The sequence below is a fragment of the Cervus elaphus genome, chromosome X, assembly GCF_910594005.1.
Source record: "Cervus elaphus chromosome X, mCerEla1.1, whole genome shotgun sequence".
Lineage (NCBI taxonomy): Eukaryota > Metazoa > Chordata > Mammalia > Artiodactyla > Cervidae > Cervus > Cervus elaphus.
This window is the reverse complement of record NC_057848.1, coordinates 109,955,567-109,974,417: the sequence shown is the minus strand read 5'-3', so window position 1 is coordinate 109,974,417 and position 18,851 is coordinate 109,955,567. Positions and strand designations below refer to the sequence as shown.

The window sequence follows — 18,851 nt, the reverse complement described above, 5'->3', positions numbered from 1 at the left end:
TGATTAGGTGTCACCTCTTCTTTAAAAGCTTACCTGACCAACCTCCTTCCTCCATACAGAATTAATTAACAGAGTTCGTCCTTCGTTCCTCTGTACTAATTTGGGAACGTGTACATAATTTTATCATTGCTGGCATTGTCTTTTTTTCAATGTGCTTTTCTTCTGTCTTTTTAACAGTAAAGCCTTTTATATATTTTTTCTTTTTTTCATTTATTTTTATTCGTTGGAAGCTAATTACTTTACAATATTGTAGTGGTTTTTGCCATACATTGACATATTACTTGGCCTTTTATTTTTAAGAACAGTTTTAGATTCACAGGAAAATTAAAGAGAAGGTATAGAGATTTCCCATATACCTCCTACCCCCACACATGCATAGTTTCCCCCATGGTCTACATCCCCACCAGAGTGGTACATTTGTTATAATTGGTGAATCTACATCGACACATAATAACCCAAAGTCCATAGTTTACATTATGGTTCACTCTTGGTGTTGTACATTCTATGGGTTTGGGCAAAGGAACTATATCTATAATTACAGTATCATACAGAATATTTTCACTGCCCTAAAAATCATCTCTGCTTCACTTCCATCTCCCCTCCACCATCACCACCAATCCCTCTAGCAACCACTGATCATTATAATATTAACATAGCTTTGCCTTTTACAGAATATCATATAGCTGGAATCATACAATATGTAGCCTTTTCAGATGGTTTCCTTCCAGCATTGTCATTTTTATGGTTGTTGTTACATGCTTATATGCGCTAGTAAAATGTGAGCTTTTCTAAGGTAAGGCCTAAAATTGGGCTTCCCTGGTAGCTCAGCTGGTAAAGAATCTGCATGCAATGCGGGAGACCTGGGTTCAGTCCCTGGGTTGGGAAGATCCCCTGGAGGAGGGCATAGCAACCCACTCCAGTTTTCTTGCCGGGAAAATCCCCATGGACAGATAAGCCTGGTGGGCTACAGTCCATGCTGTCTCAAAGAGTTGGACATGACTGAACAATTAAGCTCAGCATAGCACAAAACTTATTTACCAGAGGTTGGAGAAAAACTGTTAACCAGGTCTTGGAAAGCTTGGGTTCTGATCTCTCTTGGCTGTGAACCAGCAGTGTGATCTTAGGCAAGTAATTCACCTCTGCTACCTCCATCCTTCAGCTATAAAGCTGTAAATCCTTAAGGGGGATTCTTATCACACACACCTCTCCCCACCCCTGCCAAGGGGGCTTGGGAAGATATAATATGAGATGCTAGGAGAGCTTTTAAAAAGTTGAGATTGTTTTTCAAATGAAACAAGTGATTGTAGTTGTAGATGGAGAAATAGCATGGGTCTTGCCCTGAGAATGGAACCAGGAGTGAGCTTGGTATGTTTGGGGGATCATGAGGAACAGCCAGTGCAGTTGCAAAGCAGGTGGAAGTGGAGGGTGAGGGCAGGGTAGTCACAGCATGTGGAAACACACCATGACCTTAAAACATAGGTTGCTTTGACCCTGAAAAGACTTGTCTACCAGGCTTGTGAGCTGGAATTGACTTCTCATCAACTTTCACACCCCCTTTCACCTCTTGAGTGAGTGTAGCCATGTTGCCCTATGAATCTGTATGGACTTTAGGGGAGATACATGCTAGCACCACCCTAACTACATAGTATTTGTATGGCTGTGCACATATAAACCATCTATGTGAACAAGTATCCCACACAGAAGAGACAGGGAACCAATATCACACACATACTGTATGCCAGCACTTTTTAAATTTATGTTTAGTTGATTTACCGCATTATATTAATTACTGCTGTACAGCAAAGTGATTCTGTCTTACATATATATACATTCTTTTTTAATGTTGTTTTCCATTATGGTTTATCATAGGATATTGACTATACTTCTCTGTGCTATGCAGTAGGATCTTGTTGTTTATCCATTCTGTGTATAAATGCCAGCATTTCTCATTTACAATGTTGCTTAACCCTCAGAACAATCTCCAAGCAGGGACTGACTTTTTTTTTGGGGGGGAGGGTTGTTTTTTGGAAAACGATAGAGAAACATTTTTTTATTTTGATAATTCTCATATATTGCATTCAACTTCCCATTAGTATAGCTCCTATTTGTTCTGTGAAACAGTTTTCAAAAATGGTTTGCCTGAAGGTGAGATGACAAGTCACAGTCTTGGACTTGATCAATCTCTCCTTGTAAATGGTCCACACCAAGTTTTACTGCTCCCTCCCCACCCCCATCCCCACTTTCCTCCTCCAGGTACCCCTCACCTTTTCCCCCAGAATGCCTCTGACCTGTACCAGCTGGAGCTAACCTCTGCTCATGGGTAGCCTTGTCTCTGCTGGGCAGGCAGGGACTATTGATGCCATTTTACAGAGGAAAACACTGAGACTCAGGGGTGAGCTGCCTCATCGTCCAATAAAAAAGAAGTTGTAGAGGCAAGATTGGAAGCCAAGCCTGTTGGACTGTCAAAGCTTGTGCCTACTGCACCATGCCATGTGCTTTTCAACATCTTTGCATCTGTGACAGGAGTTAGTAACCCTGGAGACCGGGTGCAGTGAAGGGTGGATTCTATGGTTCTATGCTGGTAAGGCTAGCAGATTTCTATGACAACAAGGACTGCAATTCCCAGCCTTGTAGAAGTCCCACCATATATCTGTCTAATGACATGTTTTGGTTGTTGGAATAACTGAATTCATTTGAAGCTCCATGTTGGTTCCAGAAGCTAGAGCTGATTCCTGAGCTAGTGAGAAAGTGGGGGAATTCTTGAGTTTAAGCCAAATTGGGCATTGAGAGGGGCTTCCAAAGTGGAGATAACTGATATCATACTGGTTTCCACCTCCATTTCCACCTCACCAAGCAGCCACACTGTCATTGAAAGCAAGGTGACCTGTGCTTCAAGATGAAAATGAGTCCACCATTCTCTCCTCTGTACCTAAAAACAATGGAGAAATGATCTCATTGCATTTACCAGACATTTTTGTAGTTAACCTAACCCTTTCATAGTCCACAAGCTCATGGAATCCTCAAAATCTTTGATTTCAGTTTGATGGATGCTGAAGTTGCAGAGACTTATAAAGGAGTCAGGTAGCCTCTGTTCCCCTGGGAAACCTTCTTCTCAAAGGCATAATTCCTAATCCAATTTAATGAGCCCATTGGAAGGTATGGAAGAAATTGAAACTGTAGGCCACCAAACAAAATATTTCCTTGTGCTCCTCACCTCCCACAAATGAGAGACATGTTGAAGGTATAGGCATGGGCCCTGGGCTTAAGGCCAATGGTGATACTCCCACATTCCTTAGACCAGAATTAGAAGAAAACAAAAAGTGGGTATAAAAAATTACAGTAACCCCCCCATTGTCAAATAATAGGATAATGGCTAAGTAAATCTGATGCAGCCAACCTCACTGAAGTGCAGTGGAGTGCTAAAGAGCTAATTATGAAGACAGTTGAGCAACACGGACAGTGCTCATAGTAAAGTACAATATAACATGCAAATGGCATGATACAAAATTTTATTGAGGCTGAGCTTTACAAACCCTGTGAAAAAAATGTCTACTCATGAGCGAGGATTGGAAGGGAATTTGTGGAAAAAGCAAAACTTGATTTATTGTGGGTGGCAGGCTTATTGGTGAATTTTTCTTTCTAGACTTCCATTAACGTTGTTGTAATGCTTGTGCAAAGAAAAATAAAAACCATTAACATATAGAACAAGCACCCTGGCAAATCATTCTGTCAGGCTGAGAGACCAAATCATATCATGTCCCTGAGCCAACAAACATAGTTGAAAGACATAAATGCAAAAGTCTGCGCCTCTTTTTATGGAAAGAAGCAGCCACAGGAAACAGGGAAATGTGTGGATTTAGTGTGGGAAACCTCAGGTTTGAATCCAAGCTCTGACCCTTACCTAGGGTCTTTAGCAGAAGTAATTTTACTGCTGTAGCCTCAATTTCTTCATCTGCCACAAGAGGATAATCATAATCACCACCACCACTTTACAGGGCTGTGGTAAGGAACCAATGGTGCAGGATGTTCTAAAGGGCTTATTGTGAGGTGTAAAAATGCTGCACAGTGTAAGCCTTATCATGGTATAGATATAAAGACTTGGAAACAAAAGTAATAGGTATTGTTTGCCCTTGTTCCACCTCAGTTGACAACAAAGCCAGGCTGGGCCTGTGCCGCTGGGTGGTTTCAGATGTCTTCTCTGATTATAGAATGCCAGTGAAATGTGGTTAAGCAGGTGAAGCTTTCTGGTTTTAGCCATAGTTGGGGAATATCTGGGGCAATGTTATAGGTTTTTCTCATCTAAAATGTTTAAAATTCATGGAGTGATGAGAATCATGGATGTAGAACTTGGTGAAGACTTCCACAGCTCCTTGGGTTCTCAGCCAGACTTGGCCACCTATTAGCTATAGGCCTTTGGGCAAGGGACCTAAGCTCTCAGAGTCTCTGTTGCCTCCTTTATCTGGTAGGATTCATAGTGTCTCCCTCATAGGGTGGTTGTGAGGATGAAATAAGATGCAGCGTGCAAAACCCCTCTCACATAGTAAGCAAGGAGAACAGGTGTGCTGCCATCATCACTGTCTGAAATTGTCAGAGGAAGAGAGGTCTCTAGGAATCACCTGATTCCAAGCTTCTCAATGGGTGCTGGGAGGGGTGTGGAGGGAGTCTTGGGGGAGCACAGTGTGTACATATGATAATATTTGCATGTCAATGTTGAAAAGTCTTCTATGGGAAAAGTAGACTTTTTGTGTATCATAGTGAGACCTGGGTATTTTAACCCACTAGACTCCCACAAACCTTGCATTTTATAGACCCACACAAGCGAGGTGATCTGCCCATAGTCACCTAACTACAGAGATGAGATTAATGTGGGCCACAGTCCAGCTGCTCTCTGCCCCTGCCCTCACCCCTACTCCTGTTACCACTGCCCAAGAGATGTCTTCATGGCCTCTGGGATTTCCTCATCACCCTGGTGGAGACACCCTGTGCCACATAGCCACAGCCATATGACCAAACTAAGAGAAGACAGACAAAGCTTTGACATGGAGAAGAGGCAAGAATGATGCTTGAGATGATGAAGAAAGATGCCCCTGCAAGGTGGTCCTGCATGCTGACAGTTCAGCACTGCATCATCCCCAGGTGGTACTTCCAAACAATCTAGGCTGACATGGCCTCCTAAGTGCCATCTGCATCCCTGTAGAGTAAATGGTCTTTGATGAAACCTTCATCTTTCTCAACAGCAGATTTTCTATTTAAAAAGTCAATCTCCTGTCAAATTCTCCAAGAGAACAGATGGAGGGCTGTGGGATCCCAGAAGTGAGATGAGGCTCCCAATTGCTCCCTGCCATTAGAGTGGAGAATGTTATCCACGTCTGGTTTCTGGCATTGGGGAGGGTAGCACAGAACCACCTCTGTGAATTCCTTTTGTGGAATTTGTAGACTTGGAGGTTGGTGGGGAGTGGGTGCGTTTACTGATTAGGTCCTTTAGGCTTGACTCAAAGATGTGCCCACCTCCAGTGCCACACAGGAGATAAAAGGCACATACTATGTCTTGCATAGTGCTCCTTTGAAATATTCTCACCCACCTAGCCACCTGGAACCTTACTCGTGCTTCTGAGAACCTAACTTCAGGGGCCTGACTCCTGGGATTTCTGACTTACTTTCATTGCAGAACACTGATGCCTTCCCCCATCTCTCTTTCCAGACTCTTGACTACCCCTGTCCCTGCACCATGGATGTCTTTCTGGACATTTACTCCCACCTTTGGTTCTGTCACCAGCTCCTTCCTCTTCTCTGGATACTTCAGGGCCTGGCCTAGGGGACAGGAGCTGTCTGATTAGGGTAAAGGGCAAAAGGGGGAAGGGTGAGATCTCTTTTGGTGGCCACCCAAGCCAGAGTCCTGATCCAGAGAGCCCAAGGTCACACTGCTTGTTCTGAGGATGAAGAAAACCACCATCCCCATCATCGTCAGACTTCCACCACCATCCCCCAAAATGAAGTGTATGTTGTAGAAACTGACACACACCAATCATTTCCCTGCCCAGGGGCAATTGTTTGCCCTGACTCCAGCCGAAAGAACACAAAAACCTGAGTTGGGGGACAAAAGACAGATATCAGCAGAGACTCTTAATTGTGGAGTCTTCCCATCCCAAACAATGTGGCTTCAGTTATGCGTGATGGCGGCCCCCTATCACAGCAACAGCAGCTAGCTCCAGCCTAGAGGAATCCAGGTAAGAAGAAGCTGCCAAGGGGGATGACAGACTCCAATGTGAGCCAGGCAGGCCAGGGATGATAGTCGATGGGAGACCAAGTTGACCATCAATGTTTTTGAAGGGGGGCCCTCCTGAGCCTTAGGGAGAGACAGTGGAAGACATAGGCCAGCCCCAACATTGCTTCTGTCGAACTAGGCAGCATTCTGAGCACTTTGCAGATATTAACTCATTTGATCCACACAACAACCTGATGGTGTAGGTACTTTTATTATTTTCTAAAGGGATATATAGTTTAGAAACTGTCGATTATGTAACTAATCTATAGATTAGAAACTGAGGATCAGAGAGGGTAACTTGCACAAGGGCACACAGGTGAGACTGGGGTTTGAGTCCAGATAGTAGGTATCTCAAGTCTGTCTTCTTAACCACTCTGCTAAGCTGCCAATGTAGGAGAGCTAAGCCAGTCAGGTCAATTTGCCTTCAACCCACTAGTTGGGTTAATGCTGAACTTCAGTCTCTACTAAGAATTAGTGTAATGATTCCCAACCTGAGGAGATTTAGAACACCATCAATGCCTAGTCTCCATGCCTGAGAAATTCTGGTTTAATTGGTCTGAGATGAAGTCCAGCACACAGGGGATATGGAGGATAGGGTGAGTGGCAATTTTGGTGAGAGCTCCTCGACTTAAAAACACACAGCACCTCTCCCATCGTGACAAACATCTAACTCCCAGCCAGAGCTCTGTCACTCCCTCCAGCTATGGCTCTCTTTCCTCTTTAACCACAGCCAGACTTCCTGAGAGTTGTCTCCCCTCCCCTCCCATTTCCCTCCTTAACCTGCTGCCGTCTGGCCTCTGCAAGCCGGCCTTGCCAAGGCTACCCCTCTTGATACTGCCACAGCGCACATTCACTGCTTGGTCCTCAGCCTACTTAAATTCTGAAATGCAATTCATGATGTCAATTGGTCCTTGCTCCTAGAAGCTAAACTTCTCCCAGCCTCGGGGTCACAAACCTGTTGTCCTTGTCTGGAAATTTCATATCAGTCTTTTTAGATGTCTTTTTGTCTCAAGCCATACAAATATTTTCTGGGGGCAGGGCCTCCAAAGACCCACAACCCTGCCCTTGAGGAGCTGAAAGTCAGCACAGGAGGGAGGGATTCAGTATCCTCGTCCTTGAGGTGACAAGGTAGTTTCTCAAGGGGAAACTCCCCAACTCCTTCCCTCAAGCTGCCTCCCTGTCTCTTTGCACTTCTGGCAAAAACAGGAAAGAGAACAAAGCTCTGACTAGGTCTTTTCACTCTGTGAGCAAGAACTCTCCATACTTCTCTTCCAGTTAAAAGCCGGTTACTGGGACAGGGCGCAGGCCATGTGCCTGTGGTCTTTTTGCCAGAAGAGTCATGGAGTCCCTCTGCAGTGAGCTTCTGGCATGCACGGATTGTTTCCTGGGCCCTTGTGTTTCTAAACACACAGAAACAAATTGAACAAAAATGCATTTTAAATGTTTTAAAACCTGCAATTCTCTCCTGTTTTGTGTCCTGGGAAAATAGGCTTTGTTAGCATTTGCAGCACTGATTCTAGAATGCTGGGAGGGTGGAGATGGGAGAAGCAGTGAGGGAGGCCAGCAGGGTTCTCCACCCGATGCTATGGAGAGAAAAGTTGGACTCTGAGTCTCACTATTCTCCGGCTGTTGGGCCTTGGGAAAACCCCTTCCCTCTCAGAGCTTCAGTTTCCTCCCCTGGTACTGGGACCCATCATCATTAGCCCTTCTGTCTGTGGCAAGGATGCTGGGAGATGACCCCTACATGCTGGAGGCACGATACTCAGCTGGAGTAGGCACTCCCTGGGAGTTATGGAAGCTGAATTGAATTGTATTCAGCCATCATGCACAGATTTGGTCTAGGCCAAGAGAGAAAGTGTGTGTGTGCAAGAGAGATTTGCAAAAAACAAGGCCTATCTCTCTGCACGTCTCTCCTCTGGAAAGGAAGGGGCCCGCACGGTGACAATAGACCAGGGGCGCTGACTCAGACAGCCAGTTCCTGCTCATTTCCCCTCGCCGCAGGACAGCAACGGAGTGGGAGGTCAGCCCTCCGTGGGGCTCTGATTCAGGCCTTTGGCTGAGAACCTATCCTAGAGAAAGACGAGACCAACTCACAAACAGGTCTCTCTGTGAGAGGACGGACTGGACCAGTGTGGCTGTGGGCAGGCAAGTGGGGGCAGTGGGGAGTGGAAAAAGAGAGAGAGGAAACTCACTCTTTGAATCCTGCATTGCTTTCCCTGGGCTGGGCGGCCTAGAAACAACTTTGCGGCCAACAGAACATGTGACTGAAGGGGCCAAACTGACCTGGCTGAGGTGCTGGGAAACGGGGTTCAGGAGGAGTCGCTGGGTGCCCACGGAGGAGCCCAGGAAAGGGATTCAGAACAGCGTGGAGCTCCTTGGCTCCCTGCCCCCAGTGTGGAGTTGCCGGATGTGGAGTCTTAGTCGTCCACACCGCTAGGATGGAGAGAGCCGAGGCTATCACCCTCTTCTGGAGCCGGGGAGGTGAGTCGCATGGAGGAGGAGCAGGTTCACGGGCTCAGCAGAGGTGGCATGGGGAGGAATCAGTGCTTGCTGAGGGAGAGGGTTGAGCACTCGGAGGTATCCTGAGGCAGCCTGGACTGTTTGGGGGAACATAAGTCCCTTTTTAGTCCTAGAGGCATCTGAGGAGGGGCAGGCTAACCACTTGGCAGAGGGGCTATAAAAGGAATTAAAAATTGGGTGGCTCTGGAGGAGGGGAGGGTGGATGTGATCACATCCCAACCCTGATAATCTGGCATTCTAGAGGGATAAGAAAAGTGACTGAAGAATTGTAAGTGTGTGTGTAAGAAACATTGTCTCTCTTCTTCTATAAATCAACTTAGCATGCTCTCTGAAGCCTTGTCCCTTGCATGGTGGAAAATGCTGTTTCCGTCACCCTCAGGGCTTTACCCAGCTCCTGGACTGCTGCTAAAATGCTGATTTTTTTCACAATACCGACAGGGAGGACAGGGAGGGGCAGGAAAGCGGTGTCTGTCGCTAGTCATCCATCAACACAGGTGACTACTAAGGGACCAAGTGCTTGCTAAGTGCAGGTCAAGCCAGAAGTAGTGGCAGTAGGGTGGAATAAATTTCAGGGTCCTGAGCTACACCAGGGGGCTCCTCTCTGTTTTGCGTGACAAGGATGTTGCCTGCCCTTGACAATGTTCCTGAAGAACTAGTTGCAGCTGCAGAGGTAGCTAACAGGAGCAGGAGTTGGCCCTCTGTGTCAGACTTCAAGGGGGTTTATGAGCTAAAGGAGTTTGTAAAGCAGAGTGCTGGCACTGTGTGAGGACTACATGCTGTTTGTCATGGAGAAGAAGCAGAGGAAAGTGGTCTTTGGTCTTCAGGTCTTTGAGGGTCTGTCACAGGGTAAAGGGAATTGAGGGGGGCTCAGGAGACAGAGCTGTGTGACCTATGGACAAGGAGAACTTTCTAACAGACTCTTCACGGGCTGCCTTGCAAAGGAGTAACGAGTCTGAGTGCCTTTGGGAAATCACAGGGTGAGCCCTTGAGAAGACAAGGGCAAGTGAGAGCTGGCCTTCTTCTTCCAAGGTGGAGCGAGGGGGGCACCAGGATTACCTGGGCTGCAGGGCTGGCCCCATCTTGCACTGGGTTCCCTTCTCCCATCCCTCTGGTGGCACCTTCCTCTACCTGCCTCCTGCTGGGCTCCCTGCTTTCACTCTTGCCCCTCTCCAGCTCATTCTCCACTCAGCAGCCAGAGTGCGACCTTATAAAACAGCCCCAGCTGCTCAAAAATCCTCCAATGGCTGCCCACCACCCACTGGTACAAGTCCAGATTTATTTCTCTTTTCTATTGCCTCCTTTCTACTCTCTAAAAACAGTGCAGAGATAAGATCGTTTCTCACTCTAACGCAGATCTGACATTTCATAAATCTATGTCCTAGACAGCTGGAAAGGGCTATATTTAACCTTCCGCCTTGTAGCTTATAATGGAGGGACTCGCTTCAGGCGCTGCCTTCTAATGCTGCTGCGGGAGACCAGTGCCTTTTCTTTGTTCTCTGTAAGACCGAGACCACAGCCAGCCTCTCCTTCCAGTGGAGGCAGGCCATTTACCCCAGAACATCCACCCTCCCCTCTGTCTCTAGGTGAGGGACATCCCTGTCCCACCCCCTGGAGTGTGCCCCCTCAGCTTTCTTATCTGCAAATACCTGAAAGACTCTTTAGGAAACCTATAACCCAATATGTGGGACAGCAGATGAGCTCAAGAATGGGACAGAGGACGGGGCCAGGAGGAATGGGCTGGGCTAGGCAGGGGAACCAGGAGAGAAGAAAACATCTCATCAGAGGTCTTGGCTGTGGACACAGAAAGGGGGAAGGGAGTAATGCTGAGTAATGTGCTGTGGACCCTGTATACGATATTTTGCACACATTGCCTGGTGCGATTGTCTTAGCAATCCTAGGAGGTAAGTACTGATAGTACCCACCATCGTCTCCAGTGAGGAGATGGGCTCAGAGCAGTTTAGTGACTTTACCTAAAGTCAGACATAGCTGGAAAGTGACAGAACCGGCATTGAACATAGGCCTGTCAAACTCCAAATCCTCCCCGGCTGAGTAGGAACTGCCCTTTGGAGCAGCTCTCCCTCATTTCCTTGCGTGTCTGCAAATGCTAGAGCCTCTTGAAGGCTCTGTCCATGCTGCCCATCATGCAGGCCCCAGGCCCACCTCAACCTCCACCCCTAGCTGTGAAACCCAGCCCAGGAGATCTGGTCTTTTGATGGTGCCCCCATGCTCTCAGGCCTGATGTGCTGACTTCCCCCAACTCTGCTTCCACATTCTGTTCTCTTCTGCCTTGCAGGTAGCAGTTACCAGGACCAGTATTCTCAAACAATAAGCTTGTTTGAGAAAGAAATATGATTCTTTCTTCCATGTCTGCCCCCTAGACTGCTAACACTAACACCCTCTGTGGCCTTAGACAGATTGTGTCCCTGCTCTGGTCTTAGTTTCCCCAGATGTAAAGTGGGAAGATAGGATGTTCTGTAAAGGTCCTCCCAGTTCTAAGAGCCTGGGTTGCCCAAGATCCTGCCCCTCTCCCAGCCCCACCCTGCTGCTTTCTCTCACACAGTGGGGGTTATGATGGTCACCACGGGCACTGGTTTGGAAACCTTCACTAAGCCAAATGAAAGGACAGCTACATCAAAGTAACTGCCCCAGCGCCAATGGACAAAACAATCAAGTGGTACTAACAACCACATTTGTAGGGCACTTCATTGTTTATACCAACTGCTCTCACAGCCAGCAGAGTGCTAGGGAGGGGGACTTCAAGGTGATTGTAATGGTACATGGTACAGCTTTAAAAAACACTAAATTACATAGTGAGAAAATGATTCTTGCTTCCTTCTCTTTTCCAGCTTTCTGATTACATCAAGGAAAAAAGCTCAGTGTGATACTATTCTTCACCCTCTGTAATGCTTGCTAATCTTCTTTCGGAACAGAAAGAGAGCAGGCCTCAGGCTCAAATACAGTGACAGGCAATGATATCTACATAGAATTTAATTACTCTGTTCTATTTCTTTGCATTTATTTTTACAGTTACTTTCTATTTCTGGCAAGTGTTATTCTTTTTGGTTTTTGGGTGCCATATAAAAAATTAATATACATTTCTTTAAGCAAAAAAAAATTCATATTGAGAAAAAGATGAATAGTAAATACAACCAGCGGTGCCTAGATATGGCAAAACTTGTGGAAGTGGTTCCTAAATGGTGGAAGCTTGGGCAACACAGAAAGGCGTCATTCATTCAACACCAAGATCCTCAGTGTGGCCCATAGGACCCTGCACAGTTTGCCCCTGCTAGTATCCCAGACTTTGTTGTCCCTTACTCCCTTTCCTCCCACACTTTACACCCTTTCATGCCTGCCGGCCTTTGCACATGTTGTACCCTGTGCCTAGAGTGCCTCTCCCACATCCCCTGTCCACCCATCAAACTCTAACTCAGCCTTCAAGACTCAGATTAAATGGCACCTCCTCTAGGGAGCTTTCCTTCAGCTAAGCACTAAGTTCATTTATTTCTCTATTATAGTGTCTCTCTCATGGCTGTGTTTATTTTCTTCTAGGCTAATATCTTCTACCCTATTGGTTCCAAATGCATTTTGTAAGAAAGAGAGAGAGAAATAAAAATGTAACTGTGAGAGAGGCGTGTGGACAGTGACTGGGCCCCTGGGGATTATTACAGCTCCTGGGATCACTTGAAATTGAGACTTCCCAAATGCTGATCCAGAGCCTACAGAGGCCACAAAGCCGACCTGAGGGTTGCCTCTGAGGGACAGTTGCAGGCCACATGTAAAACGTTCATTGGGGTGTGTTTGAGATCAACACCTGGGAGCTAAGAGAAGACAGCAGGATTGGTTCAAGGAAGAAGTTGGGCTGGCAAAGCTCATGACAGCCTCAGCTGACCATGAGGCGCTCTGGAACTGGGTTGGCCCTTCAGAGTTGTTCTGAGTTAGGGTGAGGGGCTCAGACGTTGACATCAGCCCATATGGACCACTTATTAGATTCAGGCTGTCCCCAGGGAGGGAGCACAGTCTTGGGCAAGGCAGCATGGGTCTGAGGAGGCGGCTGGGCAATCCTTGAAGAGGACTGTCAGCCAACAACACTCAGTCCTAGGCAAGTATGTGAAGGAGGGGTATCACTGTGTTCACGACAGGACCTTGTCTTCCCCCCAGGACTTCAGTGCTGGGAGGGCAGGGAGAATAGTACAGTGGTTTAAAGGGCAGAATGTAGCTGTCAAGAGTTGGAAACTGGAAAAGTCTAATAAATGTTCATTTAAAAATGAATGGCCGAGTATGAGGTTCAAGGCAAACAAGTCACAGGTAACTTCTGGTATAATTAGGGTGACAGACAGGGGGAAAAAAACCTATTCCAGAGTAACATGTGTAGAACAATGTGTACCAAAGACGATGTTGCCACAGCATCTCGTTCTTGCTTCTGTTGGAGGCTTTAGCTTACCACCCTTCTGACAACCCTCTAAGGAATGAATTCTTGTCCTCACTCTACACATGTGAAAATTGAGAGTCCCAGGTTTGCTCTAAAACTCACTGCCACTCAGATCCCCCAAGCAAGCAGGCCTAAACCACCCAGCCCCTCTCCAAGCCACGTGCAGTCCTTTACAAAGTGCTTATTACATATATTCTATCTTGTCACAGCACTGTGAGGGAGCAAAATAAGGGTGCCAGAAAAAAGTTGTTTTTTACCTTTATTTTCTTAACCTGCTTGCTATGCTTTCAGATATATTCTGATCATATTTATAACAGTGACATTCTTTTTTATTCTGTTTTTTTTCCTACACATTCTTAACCACCTGTGAAATTCTTCCACTATACTCATCTGTTCTTCCATATTTCATCTCAAAAATGAGAATATTATGATCAAAATCCAGTTCATTCCTTTTGTGCTGAGAGGGGCAGAATTATGTTTTGTTTTGTTTTTTTTAATTTCAGCCTTACTCAGAAAGGCAAAAATTTCTTGGTTTGAAACGTTAAAAATGTATGAAACCGAGAATATCTCTGGTTCTGCATGTGATTAATACTCTAGGAGAAATGTTCTGTGGGGGAGATTGTATAGTTTGAATAAAAGGCCACATAGGAGCAACTAAAAATCCCCCTTGAGGGGTGAAACAGATCACCAGCCCAGGTTGGATACATGAGACAAGTGCTCGGGGCTGGTGCACTGGGAAGACCCAGAGGGATGGGATGGGGAGGGAGGTGGGAGGGGGGATCGGGATGAGGAACACATGTGAATCCATGGCTGATTCGTGTCAATGTATGGCAAAAACCACTATAATATTGTAAAGTAATTAGCCTCCAACTAATAAAAATAAATGAAAAATAAAATAAAATAAAAATCCCCCTTGAGGAGCTGGGTCTTGGGCAGGGTTGCTGCTCCTTGCTCCCTCTACCACCACCCCAGGCTGTGCCCTCTCCCCACCTTTGTGCCCACCATCCTCCTCAAGCTCCAGGCTGAGGTTTTTCTTCTCTTCATTCCCAGCCTTAAAGATTTTCTGTCAAATGATGATGAAGGCAAATTTTGAAGCTGCGCCCCCCCACAATTCTAGCCTCTCTCCCAATAGATTCTATTGTAGTCTCTCTGGTCCCAGAGTTCATCTAAAGCAAAGCTTTTCTCTAGAGTTTTCCTAGCAGAAGCTGTCACATTGCAGAGAACCAACAGTTGCTCTGTGTTGTGCAGGAGAAAAGTCTCCATATGTTCCCAATGAAAATAAAGATTTACATGATCTGTGTCCATGCCTAGCCCTGCGTGATACTATTTGCCATCACTATTATGGGACCATAATTAAAATTTCCCCTCTCGTTATAACTACTAAAATACCATGCTGGCCTCATGGGCTAAAGAGAGCCATCCTTTCTACTCATTTCCTTGACTTCCTTGTAGGGAGCTTGCAATAGATAATAGGAGCTGAAGTGAGGTACAGGAGTCAATTTTGTTTTAAAGTTTAGAAAGGTAAATAAATCACCCTTATTGAAGTGTAACTTTCAAAAAATTAAAAACATGACTCTCATTGAAATATATAGTGATCACCTATCAAAAATTTGTTGAACTCATTGATGAAATAAACAGCATTATGGTAAAGCTGGTTTTAAAAGAAATGAGATTTTAGCAGTTCCTCAAAAAGTTAGATATAGAATAACCATGTGATGATGTGAAGTCGCTCAGTTGTGTCCGACTCTTTGCGACCCCGTGGACTGTAGACTGCCAGGTTCCTCCGTCCATGGGATTTTCCAGGCAAGAGTATTAGAGTGGGTTACCATTACCATATGAGCTAGCAATTCCACTTCTAGGTATATATCCAAAAGAATCAAGAATAGGGATTTGAACAGATACTTGTACATTAATGTTCATAGCAGCATTATTCACAATAGCCAAAAGGTCCATTGTTCACAACCCAAATGCCCACCAATAGATGAATGAATAAACAAGATGTGGTATATCCATACAATGGAACATTATCCATCAGTAAAAGGGAGTGAAGTTCTAATGCATACCACAGTACGGATGAACTTGAACACATTATGCTCAGTGAAAGAAGCCAAACCCAAAAGAAATATTGTATGATTCCATCTATGTGAAATATCTAGAATAGGCAAATTCGTAGGGACAGAAAGTAGACTGGAAGTTACCAGGGGTTGGGAAAAGAGGGAAAGGGAAATTACTGCTTAATGTTCTTGTTTGGGATGATGAAAAATTTTGGAAATGGATAGTGGTAATGGTTGTACAATATCATGAATATAATTAATGCCACTGAATTATATGCTTGAAATGATTTTAATGACAATTTGTGCTATATATGTATATATACATATAACTTCATTAAAAATAGTAAAAAAAAAAAAGTGTGAGAGGCCAAAAGATATTGGAATTTTTCAAAAGAATGCTGGGATAAGATAAAAAAAGCTGGATACAAAGCTAGTTCTACAAGATAAAAAAACTGTAATCTTTGGGGCTATTTTTTTTTACTAGACAGAAATAATTTTCATTTCTACCAGGCAAAAATCACCTGTAACTTATCAATCTTCTACTAGCTAAAGTTTAACTTTACAGAGTGGGCCTTAATTAATACTGAATAGTCAAACAACAAGGATTTAGTGTATAGCACAGGGAATTGTATTCAGTATCTTGTAATAAAATATAATGGAAAAGAATTGGAAAAAAAGACTGTAGATATATACAGATATATGTATAACCAAACCACTTTGCTGTAAACATGAAACTAACAACATTGTAAATCAACTATACTTCAATTTAAAATTTTTTAAGTAGTGAATAGTCAGTCACATAGATGATGCTCTCCTGTGTTCTTGAAATGGCATTCAGTAATATTTTTTGCTGTGTCAAGTTTCAGATAATTCTTCTTAACACTTCAAATAATACATGATAAACCACAGCTCTCATATGAATCTCCATGAAGAAAACTTAACTTTAGTTTCAAGGCCTGACTCTCATGGCATTAACATCTTGGTGGCATCTTCTGGGTAGCACCCAGCAAGTACAGTCCTTGGCTACTTGTCAGGCTCACTTCAGTTCATGCTAAATCCAGTATGAATCCACCAGACTGGTCTTTCAAAACATCACTTTCACTGTGTCCCTCCTATACACAAAACTGAAATCACTCCTGATATAGTCCACACTTCCCAGACTGGTTCGCAGAAGCCTCTGGAATCTAGCCTGGCTCGAAATTTGAAAGAAAGCTTTCAAGTTTCATTGCCCTCAGTCCCAATCGGGTGGGTCTCTCCAAACTCCTTGCTGAGTTTCTGACCTTCCCTTAGGCAGACACTCCCATTTTATGTCTCTGGCCCATCTCTTATCCTAATAGGCTTATGGCAGTTTCCCAAATTTCAGTCATCCATGTACTGCTGTCACAAATTTTGTTTGCTATCTGTACTGTTTTGTGATTAAAAAAAAAGTTACTTGCCCAAAGCTGCAGGCTTGATAGGCTGTTTAAAAAACAAAAATTCACTGGTGTACCACTTCAAATCACATTTATTTCATACTTGGTTGTATTCTAATTTTTCAGTGTGTTTGGCCTCACTTGAAGATGGTAAGCTCCTTGAGGACAGGTACTATGGTTCTGGTGTCCTTCATCACCCAGCACTGGCCTAAGCCCTTGGCATGTACTCACCACAAAACCTTTGGTTGACTGAGTAGCTGTCTTCCTTGATAAACTTCTTCTCAGAACACTGCTGACTTTCCCTCTGTCCCGTTAGTGTGCAGAGAAATGAAAATGTACTCCCAGTCCTCCAGGGACTTATATTCTGTCTTGAAAAACAAAAGTAGGTATTCTTGGTGAGTCCAGCACATGTAGCTTCCCCCTTGTCCATTTTCTACTTATGTTACCTTGAACACGAAACCTCCCTGCCCCTCAGTTTCCTCATCAATGAAATGAAAATAGCAATGATCATACCTGCTTTCCCTCCCTCATAGAATGGACGGGAGGCTCCAGTGAAGTGATAGTCATGTAAGTGCTTTGTAAATAAGAACATGATATCTATATTTTAGTTCAATATTTCCATAAAGTTTCCATAAAAATACAAGATGGCCAAATAAAAAATGTCATAAGGCAGTTTCCCAAGCTCCACATGAGTCCCTCTGGTACTCACTTACTAATGCGCAGAATGGTTCCAGAAGGCTTCTTGAGATGGGCCATGAAGCAAGAGCAGAAGGTCAGTAAGGAGTGGAGGTAGGGATGGGGAGCAGAGATAGGTGTGGAGCATGAGGGAAGCAAATTGAATAGGGAAAAAAAACAGACACCTGCTTGGGGCTGATGAGGAGTGAGGAGGCCAGTTGGGATACACAGAGCAAAGTGTGAAGGGGCAGTGGGAGAAACGGGGAGGTGAGCCAGACCCGGAGGCCTCTAGTCCTGCCATGAGGTCACTGGGCAGCTTTTGAACAGAGGAACAATCTAAATCAAGCTTTAGAATGCAGCTTTCTCTAAGATCAGATTTCTTGTTTTCCTCATGATTTATTTACCATTTGTATGTTTTTATTATGAGATAAAATATAGTCATTATGCCAAAAAATCACAAGTAAATCAACAAGTATTTAGGGGGTAAAAAAAGTTCCCCTCTTATCTCTCCTCCCTCTCCTCCTAGCCACTCCCAGTCACTTTCAGAGACTACATCTGTTCTTTGCATGTTGTGACTCATTCTAGATCTTTTCCTATGAATTCGCCCGTGTATGTGTATCTTTTTACATAAGTGGCATTCTCTTATACATCTTGTACAGAGCCTTGATATTTTTAACCTAAATATGTCTATGGACAATTTCTGTGGCAGAATCTCTTCTTCTGAGTGGCTGTATAGCATTCTTAGTAAGAATATATTGCAACTTGTTTAACCAACCCCTTGTTGATGAAGACTTCTGCAATTAATTTTGCTTTTTCTTTTTACTTTCATGTGTTTAAGTAATATATGCATGTGGCGAAAGAAACTCAACAGTAAAGAGCAGAAAAAGTAGTTCTCCTGACTATCCCTAGCCCCCACCCCCACTTTAATATCTCCCCTTTCAAGAGGCAACCACAGAGACCAGTAGTTTGTGTGTCCTTCCAGAAGTGATCTATGTAACCAGAGATGATTTATGCATATACATAGATCACTTCTATGTATGAGAGAGAGAGTGTGTGTGTGTGTGTGTGTGTGTGTGTGTGTTTGTATGGAGAAGGAAGGACTTTCCAGGTGGCACTAGTGGTAAAGAACCTGCCTGCCAATGCAGGAAATGTAATAGATGTGGATTTGATCTTTGCGTTAGGAAGATCCCCTAGAGGAGGAAATGGCAACCCGCTCCAGTATTCTTGCCTGGAAAATCCCATGGACAGAGGAGCCTGGCGGGCTACAGTCCATAGGGTTGTAAAGAGTCGGACATGACTGAAGTGACTTAGCACATGGAGAAGGAGAGAGGGAGGGTGGCAGAGAAGGAGAGAACATTCTATATCAGCACATATTTTAGCTGCATGATTCTTCTTAATGGCTGCAGAGTGTTTTATCATGTGACTAAACCACTGTTTATCTAGCATATCTTCTATTGAAGGGGTTATTGCCAGTAGTTTGCTATTGTACATAGTTT

At 44.5% G+C, this 18,851-nt stretch overlaps 1 protein-coding gene across 13 annotated transcripts in view; it reads left to right on the top strand.

Moving 5' to 3' along the window:
• NHSL2 (NHS like 2) overlaps window positions 1-18,851 on the top strand; it is a 307,579-nt gene that overhangs the window by 220,620 nt on the left and 68,108 nt on the right. Inside the window, exon 1 of one of the 13 annotated variants that reach the window (XM_043896859.1) lies at window positions 7,314-8,746. The exons of 11 other annotated variants lie outside the window; for them this stretch is intronic. In XM_043896859.1, the coding sequence (XP_043752794.1) occupies window positions 8,704-8,746 (43 nt within the window). In that variant the 5' untranslated portion in view covers window positions 7,314-8,703. Of the gene's footprint in view, window positions 1-7,313; window positions 8,747-18,851 lie in introns of those variants that run through there. One more of the 13 variants, XM_043896865.1, reaches the window with a different exon arrangement.